The following is a 21476-nucleotide window of genomic DNA, read 5'->3' as shown; positions in this document are numbered from 1 at the left end:
CAATCCCAATTCTCTCAGCCTTTCCTCATAGCAGAGATGCTCCAGCCCCCTCATCATCTTGGTGCCTCCTCTGGACTTGCTTCAACAGGTCCATGTCCCTCCTGTGCTGGGGACCCCAGAGCTGGAGGCAGCACTGCAGGTGGGGTCTCACCAGAGCAGAGCAGAGGGGCAGAATCCCCTCCCTCCCCTGCTGCCCACACTGCTTTGGATGCAGCCCAGGACATGGGGGGTTTCTGGGCTCCCAGTGCACATGGCTGGGTCGTGTCCAGCCTCTCACCCACCAGCACCACCAAGTCCTTCTCAGCAGGGCTGCTCTGGATCTGTTCACCTCCCAACCTGGATTGGTAACAAGGTTGCTCTGACCCAGATGCAGCACCTTGCACTTGATCTTTTTAAACCTCATGAGATTCCCATGGTCCCACTCCTCAAGCTTGTCCAGGTCCCTCTGGATGGCATTCCATCCTTTTCTTTTTGACAAAATTCAAGAAAACGCCCCAAGAAAACACAACGAAAGAAACAATCAAAACAGTAGAGGCACGTTTTGACCAGGGAGGTTCTGGAAGATTACTTAGGTCTCCCATAAATAACGCCTCTTTGACATGTAGGAATGTGCTGCACGTAATTTCCGTCAGTTGTGGAAATTCTCCAGATGATACAATCAGTCTCTTCCCAGTGGTGCCAACCAACAGGACAAAAGGCAACGGGCAGAAACTGATACACAGGAAGTTCCACCTAAACACGAGGAAGAACTTTACTGTGCAGTCACTATGCACTGGAACCGATTGCCCAGATAGGGTGTGGAGTCTCCCTCACTGGAGATTTTCCAGAACCCTCTGGACACAACTCTGAGCTGTGTGCTCTGGGATGACCCTGCTGGAGCAGGGAGGATGGACAGGTGACCCACGGTGGTTCGTTCCAGCAAGACCCACTCTGTGATTCTGTGACCAGCTGTGGCTTTATCTGCGAGGCGCAAGCAGAGACCTGCCTGGGTTTGGCTTTCCATTCGCGAATGGAATCGATATTCCGTCACTCTGCGCTGTTTTGTTTTGGGGTTTTTTGGCACTTCTAACAAAACCTAACCACTCGGGATCTCAGGGATCGTCTGCCTTATACACGACCAGCTAATTAAGTGTATATATACGCTGGGGAACCCGCAGCAGACAACCACTGTCGCGACAGGAGCAGCGCCGCGACAGCGCCCGCCCGCCCACCTTCCCCTCGCACACGCCCCGCCCACGCGGGAGAGCCCAAGTGCTGCGGGAGGGGGGAGCGCGGCCGCCTTACGTCGCTGTGCCCGCCCGGAGGGTCTGTAAAGCCGGATCCCCTCGCTGCTCCCGCCTCGCCGCCCTGCTCCGCCCGCTCCGGGGCGATCTCGGCCGCCAAGGGGCAGCGGGGCGCGGCCGCGGGACCTGCGAGGCCCCCCCCGCGCCGCCGGGGCCGTGGTGGCGGCCGGAAGCGGCGGGCGGTGCCCGGCGCCCGGAGCGGCGGCGGCGGCGGCGCGGGCGGACAAAGCGGAGCGCGGCCGGGGTGGGGGCGGTGAGCGGGCACGGAGCGGGGGGTCGGGAGAGGGGTAGGACTGGGGGTAGGGCCTGGGACAGGGGATAGGGTACAGCCAGGGCTGCCGCGGGGGTGGCGGTGACGGGGCGTCCGCACCGCGGGAGGAAGGGACGGAGTGGGCAGCGATGGTGGAACTGATGGTGGAACTGCGTGGGAGCGGGACGGGACGGGACGGGACGGGACGGGACGGGACAGGGCAGTCCCCGGGGGAAGGGAGGGAGAAATCTCGGTCCGTGCTGTGCGGCCTGGCCTCAGTTTCTCCGAAGGGAAAACTTTCCCGGGACGCTCCCGCCCTCGCTCCGCCCGGGGGGGTCCGGCGGGGGCTGATCCCCGGGGGGAGCTCCCGGGATAACGATGCCGTCCCTTGCCGCCCCCTCCGCAGGGCACTATGAACGAGGAGCAGTTCGTGAGCATCGACCTGGACGATGACAACGTGTGCAGTGTGTGCAAGCTGGGCACCGAGAAGGAGACACTCTCCTTCTGCCACGTCTGCTTCGAGCTCAACATCGAAGGTGAGGAGTTAAAGGGGGTCCCCCTGTGCCATTCCCGGCCACCGCGCCGGGCGCGGGGCTGAGCGCCGGCGGAGCTCGGCTGAAGGCTCCCGTCGAGTCTTAGCTCTGAAAACGCGTACCTGTAGAAAGTTTTCCTGCTGGCCAAACTAGTTTGTTTTCTCGCTCGTCTCCTCTAAAGGTGGGTGCCCTGCCTGCTCTCTGGCGCCTGCTCCTCCTGATTTGGAGATGAGCACCCCTTCCCAGAGCCTCTGAAATGCCCTGGTGTTAGTGTCATCATCTGGTATTAGATCTCAGATGTTAAATTTCCGACCTTTATTCAGGGGGCTTGTTCAAGAGTTAGAGGGTGTCTACCTATAAAACTAGCTTAAGCTGTAAATTTTAAAGCATAATAGTTTGGAAGCAGATCAGTGTTTCACTTTCATTAGAAGTACTCAGAGTATTATTTCCTTTCGCTTTCGTAAGATGTGTAATAATACGTGTAATATGATAGAACTGCATTCATTGTCAAAGCTTCTTCAAGTCTGCAAATTGTAAAGTAGGAATTTTGTCTGTGTTTTAAAAGACTAATCATATAAAACCATTTTGGTTTTAGATTAGTATTTTTAGAATTTGAAACCTTGTTTTGCTAAAGAATTTACCCATTTTGTTGCTCTTCATGCATGAATGAACAGTAGATTACCTATTTCCCTTTTTTTAAATCAAATAAGGATTTATGGGTTTTTTGCTTGACTTTGGGACAACAAAGTAATTGGTTCCAGTTACACAGAGTGATCTTTGACAATTGCATATGGATGTGACTACCTAAAGTGATTTATGTGGGTGTGGGGCAATTGAATGTGAAGATCTCAACAGTATCATGTGATTAGTCCCATTTCTTGATGACAGTAGATTTTTGTTGCTAGAAGAGGCAGTGTATTTTAATCTGAACAATAGTTTGGTACTTCAGTAATAATTGGAATGCTTTCTGTTTTTGTTTAGAAGAGACATGCTTGTGTATTTGCACTTTCTGTGAAAACTCAAAGAGCAGCTGTCCTAACCTAACACAACCTGTCAGTCTGAGTTTTCTTACTGCTTTAAAATGTTAGGTTTAGAGTGCTCAATATGGAGTGAAGATGTTTCTCTCTGTAGGCTTTAAAAACATATTGACACAATGAGAATTAGGTACTTCCACTACATTCTGAAGCTTTGAAAAGTGCTGAAAGAGATAAAACAGAACACATTAAAAAAATTGCTGGATGGTTCCTGTGCTCTGTTGTTTGAGATAAGCTGTGGATTTGTTGAAGTTACTTATTATGACTGTGACTTTAGAAAATTATCATGTGTTTTAGGGGGAACAGCTCTTTTTTTTCACTTTTAAATAGCCTTGAAATAGGAAAGAATTAATCTGTGCAGCAGACTGCTTTACATAATCTTCTACATTTTCAGTTAATTTTGAAAGGACACTACTTGAACAGAATGTTGATGAAAGCTCCCCTGAAATTACATGGACCACTATATTCCTAATCTTTTATTTTGCTTAGTGAAAGAAAAGTATACATATTTTTGATCATTGTAACATCAAAATACCTCAATTTCTGATAATCTGTCTCCTGTGTGCCACTTTAAAAAGATGTACTGTCACTGCTTATAGGAACAGGAGGCTTAAAGGTGACAGACTGTGTCAGTGACTTTATGAAGAATCATTATAAGAGTTTTTAGCTGAACTACTGCATGAGCCCACTCTTTACCATACCTACGGTCACATTTTCCTACTTTTGACATATCTCTGCATTCCTGTGTTTTCTTGTGACAAAGGCTGATTTTGATACATCTAAACTAACAGTCTTTTGGCATTTAAACTAACAGCCCTGGGTAAAGCATGAGATGGATAATTCACTAATGCAGAATGCTGTGCTGGATGTTTTCATAGTGACCTCCTGCTTGTGTTTTAATGAAGTTCAGATGCATTATAACATAGCTCCCGTTGAACAGAATCAGCTCTATGTTGCATCAGCTCTGTAGATGTGTTATCCCACACTTACAAATGTCATTGTCACTAATAGCTTGCCTTTTTATTTAACATCATATTTAAAAATCTAAGCAATTAAAACCTGTACGTATATAGTTAAGTAATTCAGGAAGCGAAATAGGCTATTCTAAAAAAGATATTCATGCAGCAGCTAGGACAGGCTTGCTCATTTTTGGTGTGGATGTCCATGTGGAACTGCTCCCTCGGAGAAGCAGGAAATAGCAGAGCAGGCAGGCTATTAGTCACAGCTCAGCATCTTGCAGGATGCTTGAGCACTCCCACTGTTTGCAGCACCCTGTTAACTTCCATGTGTTAAGTGCTGTCTGATTTAATGGGGATGTATAGCACCTCTTCCATCTTCCCTGACCATGCAGTCAGCACTAGGAGATGGGTCAGGATAGGAGGGAGCACTAGAGGTGTGTAATGCAAGGGCAAGCAGTGGGCTTAGGCAGTGTTAGGTTTCCAGTTGGACTCAATGATCCTAAAGGTCTTTTCCAACCTAAATAATTCTGATTCATGAGTCTGCATATAAAGGTTTCCCAATTTCCTTTTTTAGAAGGGCGTCATATTCTAGTGCTCTAGCAAAAGTGATGAGAACAGTTCTGTTTCCCTTCTGATTGCTTAAAGCTGGATACAGCAAATCCATGTGCTCAGAACTGATCCAGCCCAGGGCTGAACCCCCTCTGAAGCGGTCTTTCACAAATTTATATGCAAAAAACACTACAGAAATGTAGTTTACTTAGCTGCACTTAATTACAGTGTCGTTTAGTGCTGGTGGGTCTTTGTGTCTTCTGGCATCCATGGGTTCAACAGTGTGCAGGTTTGCTTGTGTCTCAGTGGTGATGTTGTTGATTGTCTTGGGTCAGTAAGGGGAGTAATTAGAAGTGAGCGACTTGGAGACCATCCCCATCTCTAATAATGACTCAACAGACTTCTTCCTGTGTCAGTGTTGTGACATGGCTCAGCCTTTACCTTCCTGACATTGGGGTGTTCGTTTGTAACCTTTATTATGTTTATTAGCTTTGTAATGATATATAATTGGGGGGAAAAAAATCAAGTTGCTCTTCTAGTCCTTTATAGAGAATACTGCTGTACAGGAAGCCTGATCTGTGGTCTGTCTTAATTCAGTAACTGCTGAGTTTCTGAATGAGGAAGTCAGTTACTGTGTAATAAAACCTTTATATTTTTTATCAGATATCAGGTCTTCATCATGAGTTTTTTAGCATTAGATTTTTAGTCTTTTACTGAATTAAAATGATAGCTTAGCCTAACCTGTAATTATACTTCCTACTAAGTTCAGGTAATTCACAGAAACTGCTGGTTTGAGAGCAATTTGGAGATAAGCTGTGGTGTCTGTCCCAGAATTTATTCAGGAGGGATGTATAAGGATTATAGGATCTGTTTCTCTAAAGCTGACACAAAGAGTGGTAGCAAAGGGAGAAGAAAAAGGAACATGGGCATAAGGAATAAGTAAAGCCAAGATGCAGATTTAAACTTTTCTCTTTTATATGTCATCAACCTTCCTTGAACAAGGAAAGAGCAACATTCTCAGGAGAGTTCAGGAGTGCTGATTTTCAGTCTAAAAGAGGTGGAGGAAGTGTTTTCTCTGGAAAGGACAGTATTTTTAACCTGTTGCACTGGCTCATCCAGCTCAGTGAATTTGAGGATTCATGCTCAGGGAAGCCAAGTGGACTAAGCCACACATAAATACTTCTATTGCCAAAGTAGCTTTTGTGTCTGGAGGATCATCGTCAGGTGATTTAACACAGCAGAATACGAATGTGCTTCTTAAAGTTTAAAATATGCAAAGTACTTACATGTGAAATTCTAAACATTTTGAGAAGTGGAGCTGATTCTGTATGGTGTCTTTAAATTTTCAGAGGGGGCTTAGAATATCCTGGTGGTGTGGATCTGCTGGAGTTTGAGGTTGGATTTTGCTTGCCTTGTGCAGGTGAAGTGAACACCAGAGATTGTGTATTGCTTGTTTTTACAAGTAGGTGTAGTAATACAGTAGTAATCAGTGGATTGAAACAGGAAATGTTTTGAATTCATTTGTAACTAGTTTGCATAAGCCAGGAAATCATGTGTTGTGTGTTAGTTGGGACAAAGTTCTTCATTTTAATTTCATTAGAATATGAGAAAATTATTAACTGAACTCTGGTAGAGACAGAATACTTACAACAGGTCTGCAGTTGTATCTGGAGAGTGGGGGGGAATACATGGACACTCAAAAATATATGCGTGTGTATGTATAAGAACTGTCTGTAAATGGATATACCAACAAAGCAAAATCCTCTGCCTCAATACGGTGTCCCTACAAGCTGCTATGAAACTCCAATTTTCTGAGGGGGTTGGTCTTTAAGGTCCCTTCCAACCCAAACCATTCTACGTGACTGTCTGTCCCGTGTCTCACGGCGCACACAGAGGCAGCAGTTGTGCTGCCCGTGGTGCTGCTTAGAGGTGTTCAGGTTTTTGTCATAATGTGTCTGTCTAAACTGGGTTTATACTGGTATTTCTTAATCCAGAATTACTTAAAAATCCGAGTTTCCTCACATTCAAGGGCTGTAACAGAGACAGACTGTAATAGAAGCGGAAAACATGATTGTTTGAGCTGTTTTTCGCTCTTTTGCTTATCTGGTGCTGCTAACTACAATAACATCTTGGGGAATGCTGGCTGATAGGCAAACTGGCTTGCTTCCATCTCTGTTTAGAGTTAAACAGCTGAATAGCAAATGACAGTTCCTCTCACAGGTCTTGTAATATAACATGTCGTGTTAGTACTGGGCGTCTATTCCCCTGGTTTATGTTGAGACAGTCACATTTCCATGGTCCTTTAAAGTTCTGATAGACTCAGCATTTGAGGCAAATTCAGCCTGGTTGCGTCCCAGTTGCATCCCAGTCTCCAGGCTGAGCCAGAGATGTTATAAACAAATCTGTCTTATCACATAGCTTTTTTTTTTTTTTTGAGATCTATAAAATCTTGTGTAATATCCTCATTCTGTGTTCTCTGTGTTCATCTGAGAAAAAAGAAAAGGTTAGGAGGAGGGAGCTTAATTGTTAAGAGCTGTAAACACTCAAATTTCACTTTTTTCCTCTTTACACCCTACAGAAGAATATCTCACTGAAATAACATGGATTGCAAGGTGAAGTTGAAAGAATTGGAAAATGCTATTTTCATTTCTGTTCCAGAATATTACACAGCCTTATTTTTTGTGTTAATTAAATGATAACCAGTAAAGTAGATTATCCTGGCAATAAAACATGAAAAATTCCAGCGTTGTCCTTTAGACTAGACAGATGAGAACTTGTTTCAAGGTAGTGTTTGCAGCCCAGGGATATGACTCATTTCTACAAACTTGAGTGGACATGTGAAGCTAGCTACAGTTTCCAGTAAAGCTCTTAACTACAAATTCAAGTCCAAACATGGTTAGAGATGCTATTCTTAGTCTTTCAAGTGCTGTGCAAGTACCACTGAGTAATGTGGAGCTGTGTGGCTAGTTCTAAAAGTACATTTTTGCATTTTTTATGTGTAAATCTGGGAGGTTTGTCCATGCAAATGAGATAATTGAGCAGTTATGTTAGTTACCTGGCATCATCCAGAATACAGAAATACTGGCTCATGATTACACTCTCTTCTAGGTCAGTTTAATTGATTTTTCTTACAAAGTGTGGGACAGCTTTAACATGTTCTGTAATCAGAATGTATTGTTTTTTCTAATATGGAAGAAAACTCTCAGATAGCAAAGTAGTTTATAAGGAACATGATTTTTGAAAACACGTTTAGAGGGCCAACTGGATCTCTGTTCTGTCTTATATAGTATGTCTTTGCTATGTGCTAAAATACAAATGAGCTGATAGAAATGAAGTGGGAGATTTGTGTGCACACTTGATGTATGAAATGTACTGGCTTTATCATATGAGAGCAAGGAGAGAACTTTAATTTATGAACGAGATAATATCTAGTCTTTATAAGGTGTCTGGCTTTGGAAGTTAATGAATGGCATTGGCATTTGCCTTCTAGCCAGTCTAATAAGTCATAAGATTTAACTCTCAAATGAAATTGTGTATATACACTTAAAAATAGCAGTTGGCTTTAAATCTTGTCAAGCAGATGTACTGGAGATATGTCTAATGATGCTGTTTTTCAGTGTTGGCAGAATTGTACAACTGACGAGTATCAGTTTTCCCCACTCCTTGTCATTCAGATGTGTGGATGACTTGCTGTCTTAGGTCATCTTGGGCTGCTTTTTGTTTAATGTATCTTGAACAGGTCTTGGAATCTGCTTTTCTAAGAACCCCCCTCTTTCATCACTCTTGCTGAGCAGACTAATATGCAGCAGTGGCTTAAGACAGACAAACATGAACATTTAATGTCTTCTGCAGCAGACAGGGAAATGCTTCACGTCTTGGCCCCGCACACAAGGTAAACCAAACTTGAGCTCATCTGATTTTTGTGTTTCTAGTGGACACTAGCAGATGTTCAGGAGCTGTTCCACGAGCTGGCTGAACATCCCTGTTTACAGAGGGGTGCTGAGGTGGACAGCTGAGGGGAGCAGCAGCTGCAGCATTTCGCAACATGTAGTGAAAGCTGGGGCTCAAAGCGGGCAGCCACAGACAAGCGCTTCACAAGGGCTCTTCCCTACTTATGGGATTAAAGGCAAAAAGCATCAGTGTCTGTCACAAATCTTTCTGTAGTTAACTGTTTAGGATGAGGAGAATTGTGCCCGAGAAGCATTTCTTCACTGGCTATACGGGCAAGTCTCCACAAGTAGGAGTTACGCCTAAACTGTAGGCGTATCTTTTCTAAGTGTTCTGACTTAAACAGGTAATTTCCCCCGTGTTGCTGGTGCTGTACAAAGCTGTGTTATGAAGTGCAGCCACTCCCCTTTGTCTGTCCTTAATTAACCACATGTACTTTACACATTTATGGAGCTGTGTGTATAGTGGGCACCAGCATTATACTGAGAAGGCAGCTTTGCTTTTCCTTTCTCTATGTTCAGGTGTAAATCTTACCCATAAAGTATTTGTAAATTCTTTAAAGGGCCTGCAATTAATTAATGTTGTAAACTTGTAATTGACTATTCATGTGTCTAGAAGTGTTCTTTTTAATTTTAGTTCACTCCATCTTAAATTCAGGGGTTTTTTTTCCACTTCAGCTGCTCAAGCTAAGGTTATTCACCATTGCAAAAACAATTAGTTTCCAGCATTACATTAGAAATTGCTAAGAAGGGAATGCAGGCCTTCTTTAATGTTATTTCCAACTGATGGAACTGAAAGACCAAATAAGAAGGTTTTTTTTTTTAAAAAGAGAATAGCAAACAAATGAAAAAAACCCCAGTGTTGTAGATAAACAAGCACGCTAATGATCACTGATTTATTTTTTCTATGAAAACATTTGTGTAGGGATGTGAAGTAATCTTAGTATTCAAGAACAGTCTTTTTGAATTGGACTTGATTATTATTATAATCTCCAAATAAGATGACTGTTCTAGCCAGCTTTATATAAATGTGAGCAAACATTTCAGTTTAGCTCTATATCTTTATCATGAAGAACAGTTATAGAGGGTTGTTAGTGAATCAGTTACATGGGCAGAAAGAAAGCCTTTGTAGGTTTCTTCCCCTCAAAAAAAAGAAGATCCAAAACCCAAAAAAATTTTAATATGATGGAAACTCATTTACTTTCAAGTACAAATGCTTCAAAGCAGGGTAGAAGTTATTGAGACGTCTTTGCACAGCTGGTTATATGGTAAATATTCTCCCTGCTCTCTGCTACTTTACAGTTATGAGTAACTAGAACTTACAAAAATGTGTACTAAATTGCCTGATTGCTGGTCATTCATTTACAAAATTGCTTCACAGGAGTGGATTAGGACACATGTTGACTTTCTACCTTTCAAAGCTTAGAAATTGAAATAATTTTTTTTTCTAAATATTAGGTACTTAAATAGGAAGTGCTGTTCTGTACAAGTCAAGATACAAAAATATTGATAAGAGAAGTGATATATTCTTATTTCATCTAGGACAAACAGGTTACTAGAATCAGAAGCAAATAATGGATAGTAAGCACTTATATTGTTTTATGGTTTGTCTGGAGGTTTGGCATCAGCCTGTGAATCTCATTCATTTGAGGAGTGATATCTGGTGTGAGCTTGTTTCCTAATAGCATTTGCTGTCTTAGGTTAGTTAGATATGGTCTTCTAGATGTTAATGAATTTTGCTGGATTTTTTTTTCCCTGTAGATTAAGGTTTTCTACTGTGGATGGTTGTGGGCTTTTTGTTGCTTTTTGAGTGTTGGGGTTTTTTTTCCTTCTCTGAAAAAATGAGTATGAAGGGTAGGACATACTTGGACATAATAGTCTGCAATTCTGCTCTTGGAAAGTAAGACAAGGAGCAAATGTAGACATACCTGTAAATATGGGGGGAAATGCTATTGTTTGTATGATTGTGGACTTGAAGAACCAGACAAAAAATAAGAAAGTTTGAGGTGGATATTGGCAAACAGGAATGTTGAGATGGAACTGAAACCCTCTGAAAGTGCCTGGAACTGACAGTAGCTGTTTATCAAAATTATAGTATTGCTTCTTGTATTGTACCAGCAGTCTTACCGTGCTTTATTCATCTCTCTGTGTATAGTGTTGAATAAAATAATGAGTGTTCTAAAACTGCATGGTCTTTATACATCGCTTGATCCACACCACTTTACCAGCTGGAGGCTTTTTCTGCAATTGTGATGAAGGGAAAGATATGAAGTAATCTGAGTGGAGTATGAAATCTTACCATAAAGAAATGGACATCTTTTCTGCCTCATAAAGCTGATGGTATTGCCCACAACAGCAGGATTTGTTTTGAAGGATCCTGCCCTTACTTGCTTTAATACTGGTACGTGATTGCTGTTTGTGCTGGCACAGCAGCTGCTCTTGATGCTCAGCTCTTCCAGAACGTTATGGCTGATGTTATTTGTGTTCTCTGGGTAGGAAAGCACTAACTGTCACCTTAGGACAAAAGAGAGATTGACTGTTGGTTTGGGGGTTGGGGGGGTTCTGTGTATTTGTTACAATAGAAATCCAAACCAGTTATGTGAAAGATGACACAGATCTGTTAACAATTCTCTACAAAAGTGGTTTGGTTTTGCACATTTTCAGTTCCTTACTGTATTGAAGAGTATTTAGATAAGACCCTTCTGGGGTTTTTTCAGTGGAATAAGAGAAGGGGAAGGGCATAAATTCTGGTCAGAAGGGTTGTGTGTGTGTTCTTGTATACTGGAAGTGTTTTGCAATAACCTTCTCTGTGTTAAGAAATAGGGACATTATGGCCAATATGTGGTATATAAATGCAAAGATTAGACTCTTGAAGTATCGTGTTCTTTTTCTTCTGTAATAATTGCTAATCTCAGGCACTCAGTATTACTAAGTTCTGATAATATAGATTTCTTTGAGCAGCATGCCTCTAGAGTGGGAAAGTTAGCCATGTTCAGAACTCTTAAAAGATAAATTTGTCAGAAGGAAAGACTTGAGTAACCTCGAGCTTATGACTTGGACATAAAATTCAGATAGGGCTTCATAAAGTCATTCTGCACTTGTTCTTTGTGTAACAAATGGTATGTTGGCTGGTTTGTGTTGTTTCACCCTCTGGTCCTGTTGAACATGTAGCATTTGTTCTCATTGAAATAATGAAGCAGCCTCAAAGGAATTTCTGGGGTTTAAGTGATACTGCAGTATTTTGTCATTTGTTGTGCAGGTGTTTCTTTCGTGATTGCCCCAGAAGTAATGCTGTGTGCATATGGATATGTGGCCTGACCTGCTTCCTCAGGTGTGCCAGGCTGAGCTCCTGACTGTGAGAGCCTAGGCCTCTGGAACCAGCTCTAGAAGCACTTCATTAAACTTTTAATTAATTTTTTTTTCCTGTTTTTAAATAGAAACAGGGCAGTGGTCCTTTCCCTAGTTTCGAGGAAGGAGGGGGTGCAGGAGAAAATAAGGAAGTAAAAACTTGGTGGGTACGTTTGACTTTTGAGTTGGGAGAAAGGTGGTTTCCCGAGAGCAGACCAGATGTTGGTACCTCTTGGCAGCTGTGAACTAGAAACAGGTTGTGCAGAACTGCCTTTGGCCATGATTTAGTAACTGTGCTGTCTGCAGTTCTCTTGCCTCTTCTTCCCCAAATCTTCAAATACTTGCTTCAGGCAGGATTACTCTGTCCTGTGATCAGAAGACATTGGGTTCATTCATCCTTCTTACAGTCAAATGTTTGGGTGGATTCCTGAGCATTACTGAATAGAAAGTTTGTGCAAAATGTGCTTTTCAGCCAATCCGATGTTTTTCTGTAAGTAAAAGAAAACACTGAGCAGCAGCAGCAGTGAAGAATGTTGAAGAATCACTTGGGTAAAGCAAATAACAAATCACTCTGGATCTGTAGGGTTTGCAGTGTCCTGAATATATTTGCCTTATAACTTCTCTTGGCAGTGTTTGCTCTCCCCTGATGTCTTAAAGATTTAATGTTTCCATCATGCTACTTGGGTTAAGCAGACATACTCTATTTAAATAGTGCTGATAAGTCATGAAAACAAATTACTTGTCTTTCCTTGTTTTCACTAGAAATGTTTATTTGGGGTTTTTTAAGCCTCTGTAAATATAGAGAGGGAACATAGCATTGCAAGTAGGCACTAGATCATGCAGAGCTTGAGAAAAGTTAATGAATGTCTGCTGAAAGAGGTTGAAGACTATTTTGAGGTACAGAGTGAGAATCTTGACTGTGCCTGGTGAAGGCATCCTCTGTCTCTGTACTTTGCTTCAGAACTTCCTCCTTAAAAGATGCCTCTGGTTAATATGTGGGGTTTTTTTCTTCTAATAGTTATCTCATGAACTGAAGGAACATCTGTTTTCATGACCTTTTTTTCCCCTGCTACCAAGAACAAAATAAATTCCACTGCTGTTCTCTTTTGTTTTCCACTCTTTTAGACATTTTGCCCCATAAACTGGTGTATGCGCTTAGAAACTCAACTGGAACAATAATGCACTTGAGTTTCAGAGCTGCCCAAGCAGTGGAAAATCAGCAATTTATAATGGCTGATCCCAGTGTTTGAGCTCCCCAACTTCAAGCACCAGTTACCAGAGAAATGATCAAAATGAAGTGCTTGGATTTGTTTTCATTAGTTTTGTGTTAAGATTTTTACCTTGGTAGCTTAGTTTTGATAGTAATTTGGGATTTTGTGCCATTTGATAACTTAAAAAGGCAGTGTATCATTAGTCATTTAGGATCAGAGGCTTGAAGTTTAGTTCGAGAATTTCAGAGGGTAAGTCAGATATAACTAAGAATTGTAACAAGCAGCTTTCTGTTAATTGCTCATTAGTGTCTCGGTTATCAGCTTTTGTTACCTGTTGCATTTCATGGTTTTTAATTTAATAGTTTTTATGTGCTAAAAAGTAAAATGACTGCAGCTTAGTTGATGTTGCCTAATTTCAAAGATCAAATTGCTTTATCATATTTTTGTTTAAATACTCTGGCATTGAACAGTTTCAAGCAGTGGTTCACATGTGTATTATTGTAATTTGCAATGAGGTCCTTGTTTGACAGAATTGGTTTTCATTATATTGGGAACCTCCCAAGTAGCATACTGGGTATTGGGATAAATGTCAAACTGCTCAATACTCTGGGCATGGATTCTGAATCTACTGTGTAGGTGAATCTGAAGAAAAGTAAATATCCACTGAAGTTGCAGAAAGTAATTTTGTACTGGGATACTATTAACTTTCTGAAATAGTTATTTCTCATACCATCTGTGTTCACTCACCAACTGTACATCTTCACAGATTGTGTTCCTTTTTAAAAGTGTCAATCATTATCAGTTACTTTGAGGTTTAAGTTACCTGCTGTAGCTATTTGAATAGTCCTTGAAGGAGGACAAGCAAAGAGGAGAATAAACATCCATCTTAGATGATGTGGTTTAACCCCAGCCAGCCAATCGGCCTCACACAGCTGCTCATTCACTTCCTCCCCCCCCCCCCCCACCGTGGGATGGGGGAGAGAATCTCAACTCGTGGGTTGAGGTAAAGGCAGTTTCATAGGGAAAGCAAAAACTGCTCACACAAGCAAAGCAGAAATAGAAATTCATTCACTGCTTCCCATGGGCAGGCAGGTGTTCAGCCATCCCCAGGAGAGCAGGGCCCCATCACGCGTGACGGTGACTTGGGAAGACAAATGCCATCACTCCAAACAGTCCTCCCTTCCTCCTCCTTCCCCCTGCTTTATATGCTGAGCATGACACCACATGGTGTAGATTGTCCCTTGGGTCAGTTGGGATCAGCTGTCCCAGCTGTGTCCCTTCCCAACTCCTTGTGCACCCCCATCCCACTCAGGGTGATGTGAGAGGCAAAAAAGGCCTTGACTCTGTGTAAGCCCTGCTCAGCAATAATGAAAACATTGTTTTCAGCAGAAATCCAAAGCACAGTCCCATACTAGACTGTGATGAAAATTAACTCTATCCCAACCCAAACCAGCACACATGAAATTAATTTCAGGACAGTTTAACATTGGCAAGCGTCAACAGTAGTAGAACTTGCTTCTCTAGCCAGGCTGCAGGCTTGTACCAGTGCAAAATAATAAACTATGACTGAAATCTGAATTATGTTTGGCCACTTGGATGAAGACAAGCCTGCACCCTGCAGTATTATTTGAGCAGATGGCTCATAACGTTATGCATAGAAGATGGGAGCATGTATGAGTGCTGTCAAAATGCTCTTCAGTATCATTCTGTAGAACTTGCTGATACACAGTTGGGTTTATTCTGCTTCTACAGCTTCTACACTTGTGGGTAGGGGTGATGCAATGTGAGTTAGCAGTTTGCTTCATCTGTGTTACCACCCAAGAGGCACATGCTGAAGTCCTGCACCGGAGATTATGGTGTGCAAAACACTTTGTGTGCCAGGGACTCGAGACTGAGTGGAACTTCAAAAATTTTAAACTATGAGATAACCTTGTTTGCCTCGGTGATAAGACTGTTAGTAGGGAAGCATCACTTAAGTTTTTGTTTTCTTGGTTGCTTGTGAGTAAAGATTTTAAAAAGTGAGCTGAGTACACAGTATTTTGTTGTGTCTTTACAGGAGTACCAAAGTCAGATCTTCTGCATACAAGATCTTTAAGGGGGCACAGAGACTGCTTTGAAAAATTCCACTTAATAGCAAATCAGGACTGTCCACGATCAAAGCTCTCTAAAAGTCCATATGCAGAAGTAAAAAATATCTTGAGCAAAAAGATTAACTGGATCATACAGTATGCACAAAACAAGGATATAGACTCTGATTCTGAAAGCTCAAAAACCTCCCAACACCAGCTTTTTAGCTTCAGACATCAGACTGATAGAAAATTACTGCCACAGTTTGACTCCCCAGTACCTAGATACTCTGCAAAATGGATAGATGGGAAATCTGGAGGCATCTCAAGCTGCTCACAAACTCTTCTGGAACAAAGAGAATCCCCTGATTTCAGACTCGGTGCTACCTTCTGCTGCAGCAGCGTTTTGTGGTCTAAACACAACCAAGTCCAGAAAACTGAAAAAGCTGAAGGTGATTCACTCGCCAGTGTTCGTAGGAGGCATCCTCAATACAGCAAGGAAGAACGTGAGTATTTATCTATTTACACCCAGCCTGGCAAGCAAGGGCATTCTTTGTGACCACTTAATGTCCCCACGGGGCATTGATTCTCATCCTGAAATCCAGGAGGTAAAATCTGTGAAGAAAAAGGCTATATGGCTAAGCAAATACTGTGGAGGGTTTGGTTGGTGTTTTAATTTTCCTCTTAGCTCTTCTTGTCATGCAGGACATGTCTAATTTATGCAAAAAAAAAAACAAAACAAAAGTCACTTCAGTATGTCTTTCCTGGGAGTTGCACAGCTCTGCCTGTGGAGGTTACTCAGCTCCTACAAATCTCTCTCTTATTAAATGTGTGGTGCCCTGAGATACATTTTAGAGAGAACTGCCTGCCCTAAGCAACAGGGAAATTAGAGATTAGGTAGCAGAGCTAACCTGTGAAACAACATAAAAAGTGAAACATTCTTAATAGTAGCAGACTTTCCTTGTGCATTTTACTGGAATTTTTTTTCCTTCTGTTTATTGAGCACAAGAAAATGAGAAGGCCCTCGTGCCACCATGTCCTGTTAAGGGCTGTAGCAGTAGACCTGAGCAATCTTCTGATGACTGTGGTGATATTGAAAATAACAGAAAATAAGTTTTCCTGTTAGTTAAGAAGATCACTAGAAGAAATGAGCCAAATGGGAAAATTTGGATATTCTAGTGTTTCTGGAATCAGCCTGCATGAAATGTGTTAGGACTGGAATCCTACACATACCTACAGTTACCATCCTTGTTTTAGAACAGTATTTGGTCCTAAACTGGAGTGCATCCATTCTTACTTTTGTAGATGAGGAAAGTAATTGGAGAGGGTTTCTGAATTTCAAAAGACCTGAGAATGAAAACAAAAACACTAGTAAAATATTCTGCTGAAAAACAAGATAATAATGGAATTTGGAATGTCATAAGACAGAATGAGAACAGGTACTGTAAAAAGTTGGAATTAGCTTCTTTAGGCTCCCATCTTTTTAACAAACTGACAAATCTGTCCTTGCAAAGTTGAGTCATTTCTCATTCTTTATAAAAGGAACTTACTTAACTGCTGTATGGTGTGTCATGTTGCATTTGTAGTGAATGAATAACCTTAAAGCCATAAATCAAAGCAGATACACTGGGCTGTTTGACCACCTGTCCACTGGAGTCATAAACTGGGATTGCATAAATCAGGACAGCAGTTAACAGAGGAATTATGAAAGCTTGACCTGGTTTATGGGGTTGTCTGACTGAAGTTAGTGACTTGGAATTTATCTCTCCGATTTTTGATTTCGGGACAGGGGATATAAAGCTGCTTTGAGCACAATAACAGGGTTTTTTTCTTCTGTTATGACTGCATAATGAACTCTACCTTCAAAAGACGTTCATTTGGAGACTATGATTATATAAAATTTATATGTTAAAGGAAAACTTAGTCATACTGCCAGAATGAGGTACCTTCTTATTGCAGTACTTTCACTGTAATGACATAGTTGTCTACTAGAAAAAAAAAAGATTAATGTAACTGTAAATAGCTTGGCCAGTATTTCTTAGATTAGCCCAAGCTATGGCTGGAATAAAGTTTTATTTATTATTCAGTGGTCTGTTTCTTTTTCCCTGTCTCAGAATAATGTGACGTGAAACAGTGTGTGTCCCAAAACACACACATAAAATGTGTGAACTAGCCTGTCTGCTAGCTGATAAAGTGTTGATGAAAATAATGAAGAAATGGGAAGTAACATCCTACCACTGGGTGTAAAAATGAGGGAAAAAACCAGTGAAATTTTTAGCTGTCAATTAGTACAGCAAATTCTGTCAGGGTTTTCATGGAGTTTAAAGGGTAGTAAGATGTGAGAAAGGACTTTTCAGTTGCATTGATAGCTGAAGGAGCACCACTGTACCTTGCTGATGGAGGGGAAAGGGGAATCTGTTTCACTCTGAACTGGAATTATGTCTTGGGTACCAAGGCTGTTCTATTGCCAGCTTCTTTGGTTTGGCAATACTGTCAGCAAGTTAACATCCCACAGCTGCAAGCTGTGAGAAAGTTTGAAAAAGAAGGCTTAGGATAATCGAATAATCCTGTGGGTAGGTAAAACCCATCTTTTTCAGAACTTTAAGCTTTAAATTTGCCACATAGAAACCTTTTGCACTGGGAAATCTCTGGGGAAAAAAAAGCTGCAGTATAGGTTTTTCTCAAGTACACAGTGAGAGCTTTGCTAAGCTGCAGCAGAAACAGCTCAGATGAAGTATAAAACCAGTATTTTAAAATTACAAGGTCTTTAAAGCCTGTTTGAGTGCCCTGTAAACCCCTGTGGTGTTCAGGATTGTTGCTTTCCACTGTGCTGCCAGGGCATCTCAGCAGCAGGCGTGGCACCACGTGTGCCCACCACTGCGGGGTTGAGGGAGTTCTAGGAAATAAGCCAGTGCTCCCCTGCTTGCTGCTGTTGATCAAGGGCAATGTAGAATACTTTCACAGTTCCCTCCTTTGAGGTTTAGTATGTATTTTCTATGAGGATGATCAATGCACACAACCTCAGATGCAGAAGAGCTTTTGAATGATGCAGAGGATCTTTTAGTTCTCACCAGGAGCACAGAAGGAAACCTTTATTTTTATATGCTGATCTTGATGTCAAACCAGGATTTTTCTTCATTTGTCACTGAGGTACCTCAGTGGAAACTGTATATGTTATTCTTGTGTGCACAAAGCACAAAACTTGACAACTAAAACAGATATCCATGTGCTGTAAATTCTATCAGGGAGCTGCTTCCTGCAGGCTTGCAAACATAGCAGGAGTGACCTTGGAACTGTCCACTTGCCCACAATTAAACAGATGTGTTTGCAGGGGTTCCACTGGGGAAATCCTGTATTGTGGTCTGAGGAAGGTGAAGCATTTAAATGTGTTAAGCAATTCTGGTACTGGATCCAGTTGTGGACACTACTCTTCTGAGGGCTTGAATTGCCACCTTTTTGACATTGAAGAGGGGGCTTTCCTATGGATTAAATCCTTGTCTATGTCAACATTAAAAAGAGAATTTTCAAACTTTCCACAAATGACAGATAAATAATGTTGCCTCTTGACTTACTGCCACACATCTGATGATTATTAGGATGCCAATAGGAGAAAATTTGAGAAATTTGGAGGCTGCTTAGGAATGCTGATGTGACTCTCGTAGTTGTAATAACAGATTTTATTGTTGCAGTGACTACAATGACTCCAGGAGAGTTAAAGCAACTTAATGAAAAACTGCTCAAGCAAATCCAGGGTGAGAATTTTTCAGTACTTTTTGGTTTGAGTTTGTGCTGCATTGTAATAAAAAAAGTCTGGTTTAAAAAAAGAAATTCTGCTTGCCTTCCTATCAGTTAAGTTTTGTTTCACATGGAAATGTGAAAAATAGAGATTTCTAGGTGCTTTTAGTTTGTAACCTGCTTTGGTGTTGCAAACTGACATGGTATTTTCTTTAAGATTTTGACTGGAATCACAGAATCATTAAGGTTGGGAAAGACCCTTAAGATCATCGAGTCCAACCATTAACCCAGCACTGCCAAGTCCTCCACTAAACTGTGTCCCTCAGTGCCACGTCTGTGTCTTTTAAATACCTCTAGGGATGGTGACTCCACCACTGCCCTGGGCAGCCTGTTCCAGTGCTAGACAACCTTTCCATTGAGGAATGTTTCTTAATATCCAATCTAAACTTTCCCTGGTATAACATGAGGTTGTTTCCCCTTGTCCTGTCACTTGTTACGTGGGAGAAGAGGTTGACTCTCACCTGGCTAAACCCTCCTTTCAGGTGGTTGTAGAGAGAAAAAAGGTCCCACCTGAGCCTCCTTTTCTCCAGGCTAAACACCCCCAGCTCCCTCAGCTGCTCCTCATAGGACTTGGAGCTCCAGATGCTCTCCAGCTCTGTTGCCCTTCTCTGGACATGCTCCAGCACCTCAATGTCTTTCTTGCAGTGCGGGGCCCAAAAGTGGACACAGGATTTGAGGTGCAGCCTCACCAGTGCTGAGTACAGAGGGACTGTCACTGCCTTGGTCCTGCTGGCCACACTATTGCTGATACAGCCAGAGTCAGCTTTGGTTTGAGCTGTAAACTGATCCACCTTGGCTGAGGTTGCCTCAAACTGGACCCTAGTGATCCTGTTCAGTTTCCAATCCATACAAAGCTGTGCTGGAAGCAGAAAAAGCAATGTCCTTTGTTCATGAGCCCACTAAAATGTCTGTGCCTCTTTCCTAGTGTTGTTTGTCACTCCTTACCTCTGTGACAGTAGAGGGACCAGGTGCATTAACATGATGATGTTCTTGCAGATGTGTTCGAAGAGCTGACGAAGCAAGTCCAAGAGAAGGACTCTCTGGCCTCTGAGCTCAACGTGCGTCACATCGCGATCGAGCAGCTGCTCAAGAACTGCTCCAAGCTGCCGTGTCTGCAGATGGGCCGAGGGGGGATGAAATCCAATGTCCCCATATAAAGGGATGCAGCTTCTATCCCCCTGCAGAGCCCACTGTCCCTTAACACCTTCGGTAACCATTAAGTATGGCTGCACAGGTATTTAGAAGCTTTTGAGCAAACTTGGGCAGCTTTCTCTTTGCATTCATAATCCATGAGAAGTCTTATTCCACTTTGTTTTTTAACAAAAAAGGGCAAATATTTTAGGTATTAAAATCCACTGTAATAAGGTTTATTCACACTTGGGGATTATTATTTTTTTTTTCCCATAACTACGCATGAGCCTTGAAATGAATTCTGTGTTTTGTTCGTAATAAAATTGTTTCCAGCAAAGAATGACCTGAAGTTTGTAAACCTGCCTCCTTCATACAGAGGAAAAAATAAAAATTTGAGTTTTGATCAGGTCTGATCATGTTACATCCAAGAGAGCTTTAAGGGGAGAACAGTATTAATGAAACTCATGTTTTCTTATTTATTATGAGCAATATTTTATTATTGAAATTTTATACTAAATAAATATCACTATTTTAGGTACTTTTCCAGATCTCTTTATAAAATGTCTGACTTACTCTGTGTAATGTTTATGCCTTGTGTATGATTGTTTATCTTTTTTCAGGTCTGTATCTTTCATGATACAATTTTAAAAAGTGTTGTTTCCCAAAGAGATGAATTTCACATGTTAAAAAAACTCTAGTGGTGTATCACTTATTTTTACCAGCTTTATAACTGAAGAATTTGGTTCATGAGATGTTTTAAAAAAAAAGCACAGCACTTCCTTTAAATTTAAAAAAAAAATCCATACTTTGGTTTTAATGCATTGAAGTTGTTTTATATGTGTGAAATTTTCAATGCTGAAAAATTACTTTGACGAAAATCAATAAATTTGTAATATTACACTGCCTTATGATTTCTTTATTAAGTTGGATCAGACTGTGATAAAATGTTTTAATTTTGAAATGCAAGTAGTAATGATACATTATAAAACAGAACAACCTCTGCTTTTTTAAACTTCTATCAGTCTGCTGTGACAGGAAATCTTACTCTTTACCAAAAATTGTGCAGAGCTGCATTTGAGTAACTGAACGTGTCTGAGTTGCACTGGAAAAGTCAAGGGGAGGGGAGGAGGGTGGAAAATACACATATACACACACACAAAAGTTAAAATCTTTATGCTTTTAGCTCTGTAAGTGAAAACAGGTTGTAACTTACATAGCTGAGCTGAAGGAGTGACTAGCATGAAGAAGGAGTAGGTCTGATTTTAAAATCAAGCTGAGAAGGTCAGAGTAGGTTTATGGATTGCCCTATATATAGTGATATCTGGGCGACATACAACAGGTTGTTTCTATTTATGTTTTTATGGAGGGTT

At 41.4% G+C, this 21476-nt stretch overlaps 1 protein-coding gene across 2 annotated transcripts; it reads left to right on the top strand.

Moving 5' to 3' along the window:
• Positions 1–1457: 1457 nt before the first annotated feature.
• On the top strand, positions 1458–21004 carry C2H21orf91 (chromosome 2 C21orf91 homolog). Of its 2 annotated transcripts, XM_064643995.1 has the most exons (5): positions 1458–1536; positions 1940–2069; positions 15171–15686; positions 18870–18932; positions 19972–21004. In XM_064643995.1, exons 2-5 carry the CDS (start codon positions 1946–1948, stop codon positions 20130–20132), a joined length of 864 nt encoding a protein of 287 aa, XP_064500065.1. In that variant the 5' UTR covers positions 1458–1536; positions 1940–1945; the 3' UTR covers positions 20133–21004. The 2 variants fall into 2 exon arrangements, with proteins under 2 accessions (XP_064500065.1, XP_064500067.1); XM_064643997.1 differs by lacking the exon at positions 18870–18932 and having other exon boundaries at positions 19972–20261.
• The last annotated feature ends 472 nt before the right edge of the window (positions 21005–21476 follow it).

The sequence above is a fragment of the Pseudopipra pipra genome, chromosome 2, assembly GCF_036250125.1.
Source record: "Pseudopipra pipra isolate bDixPip1 chromosome 2, bDixPip1.hap1, whole genome shotgun sequence".
Classification (NCBI taxonomy): domain Eukaryota; kingdom Metazoa; phylum Chordata; class Aves; order Passeriformes; family Pipridae; genus Pseudopipra; species Pseudopipra pipra.
The sequence above is the reverse complement of the archived record's forward strand: the minus strand, read 5'-3'. Positions and strand labels throughout refer to the sequence as shown.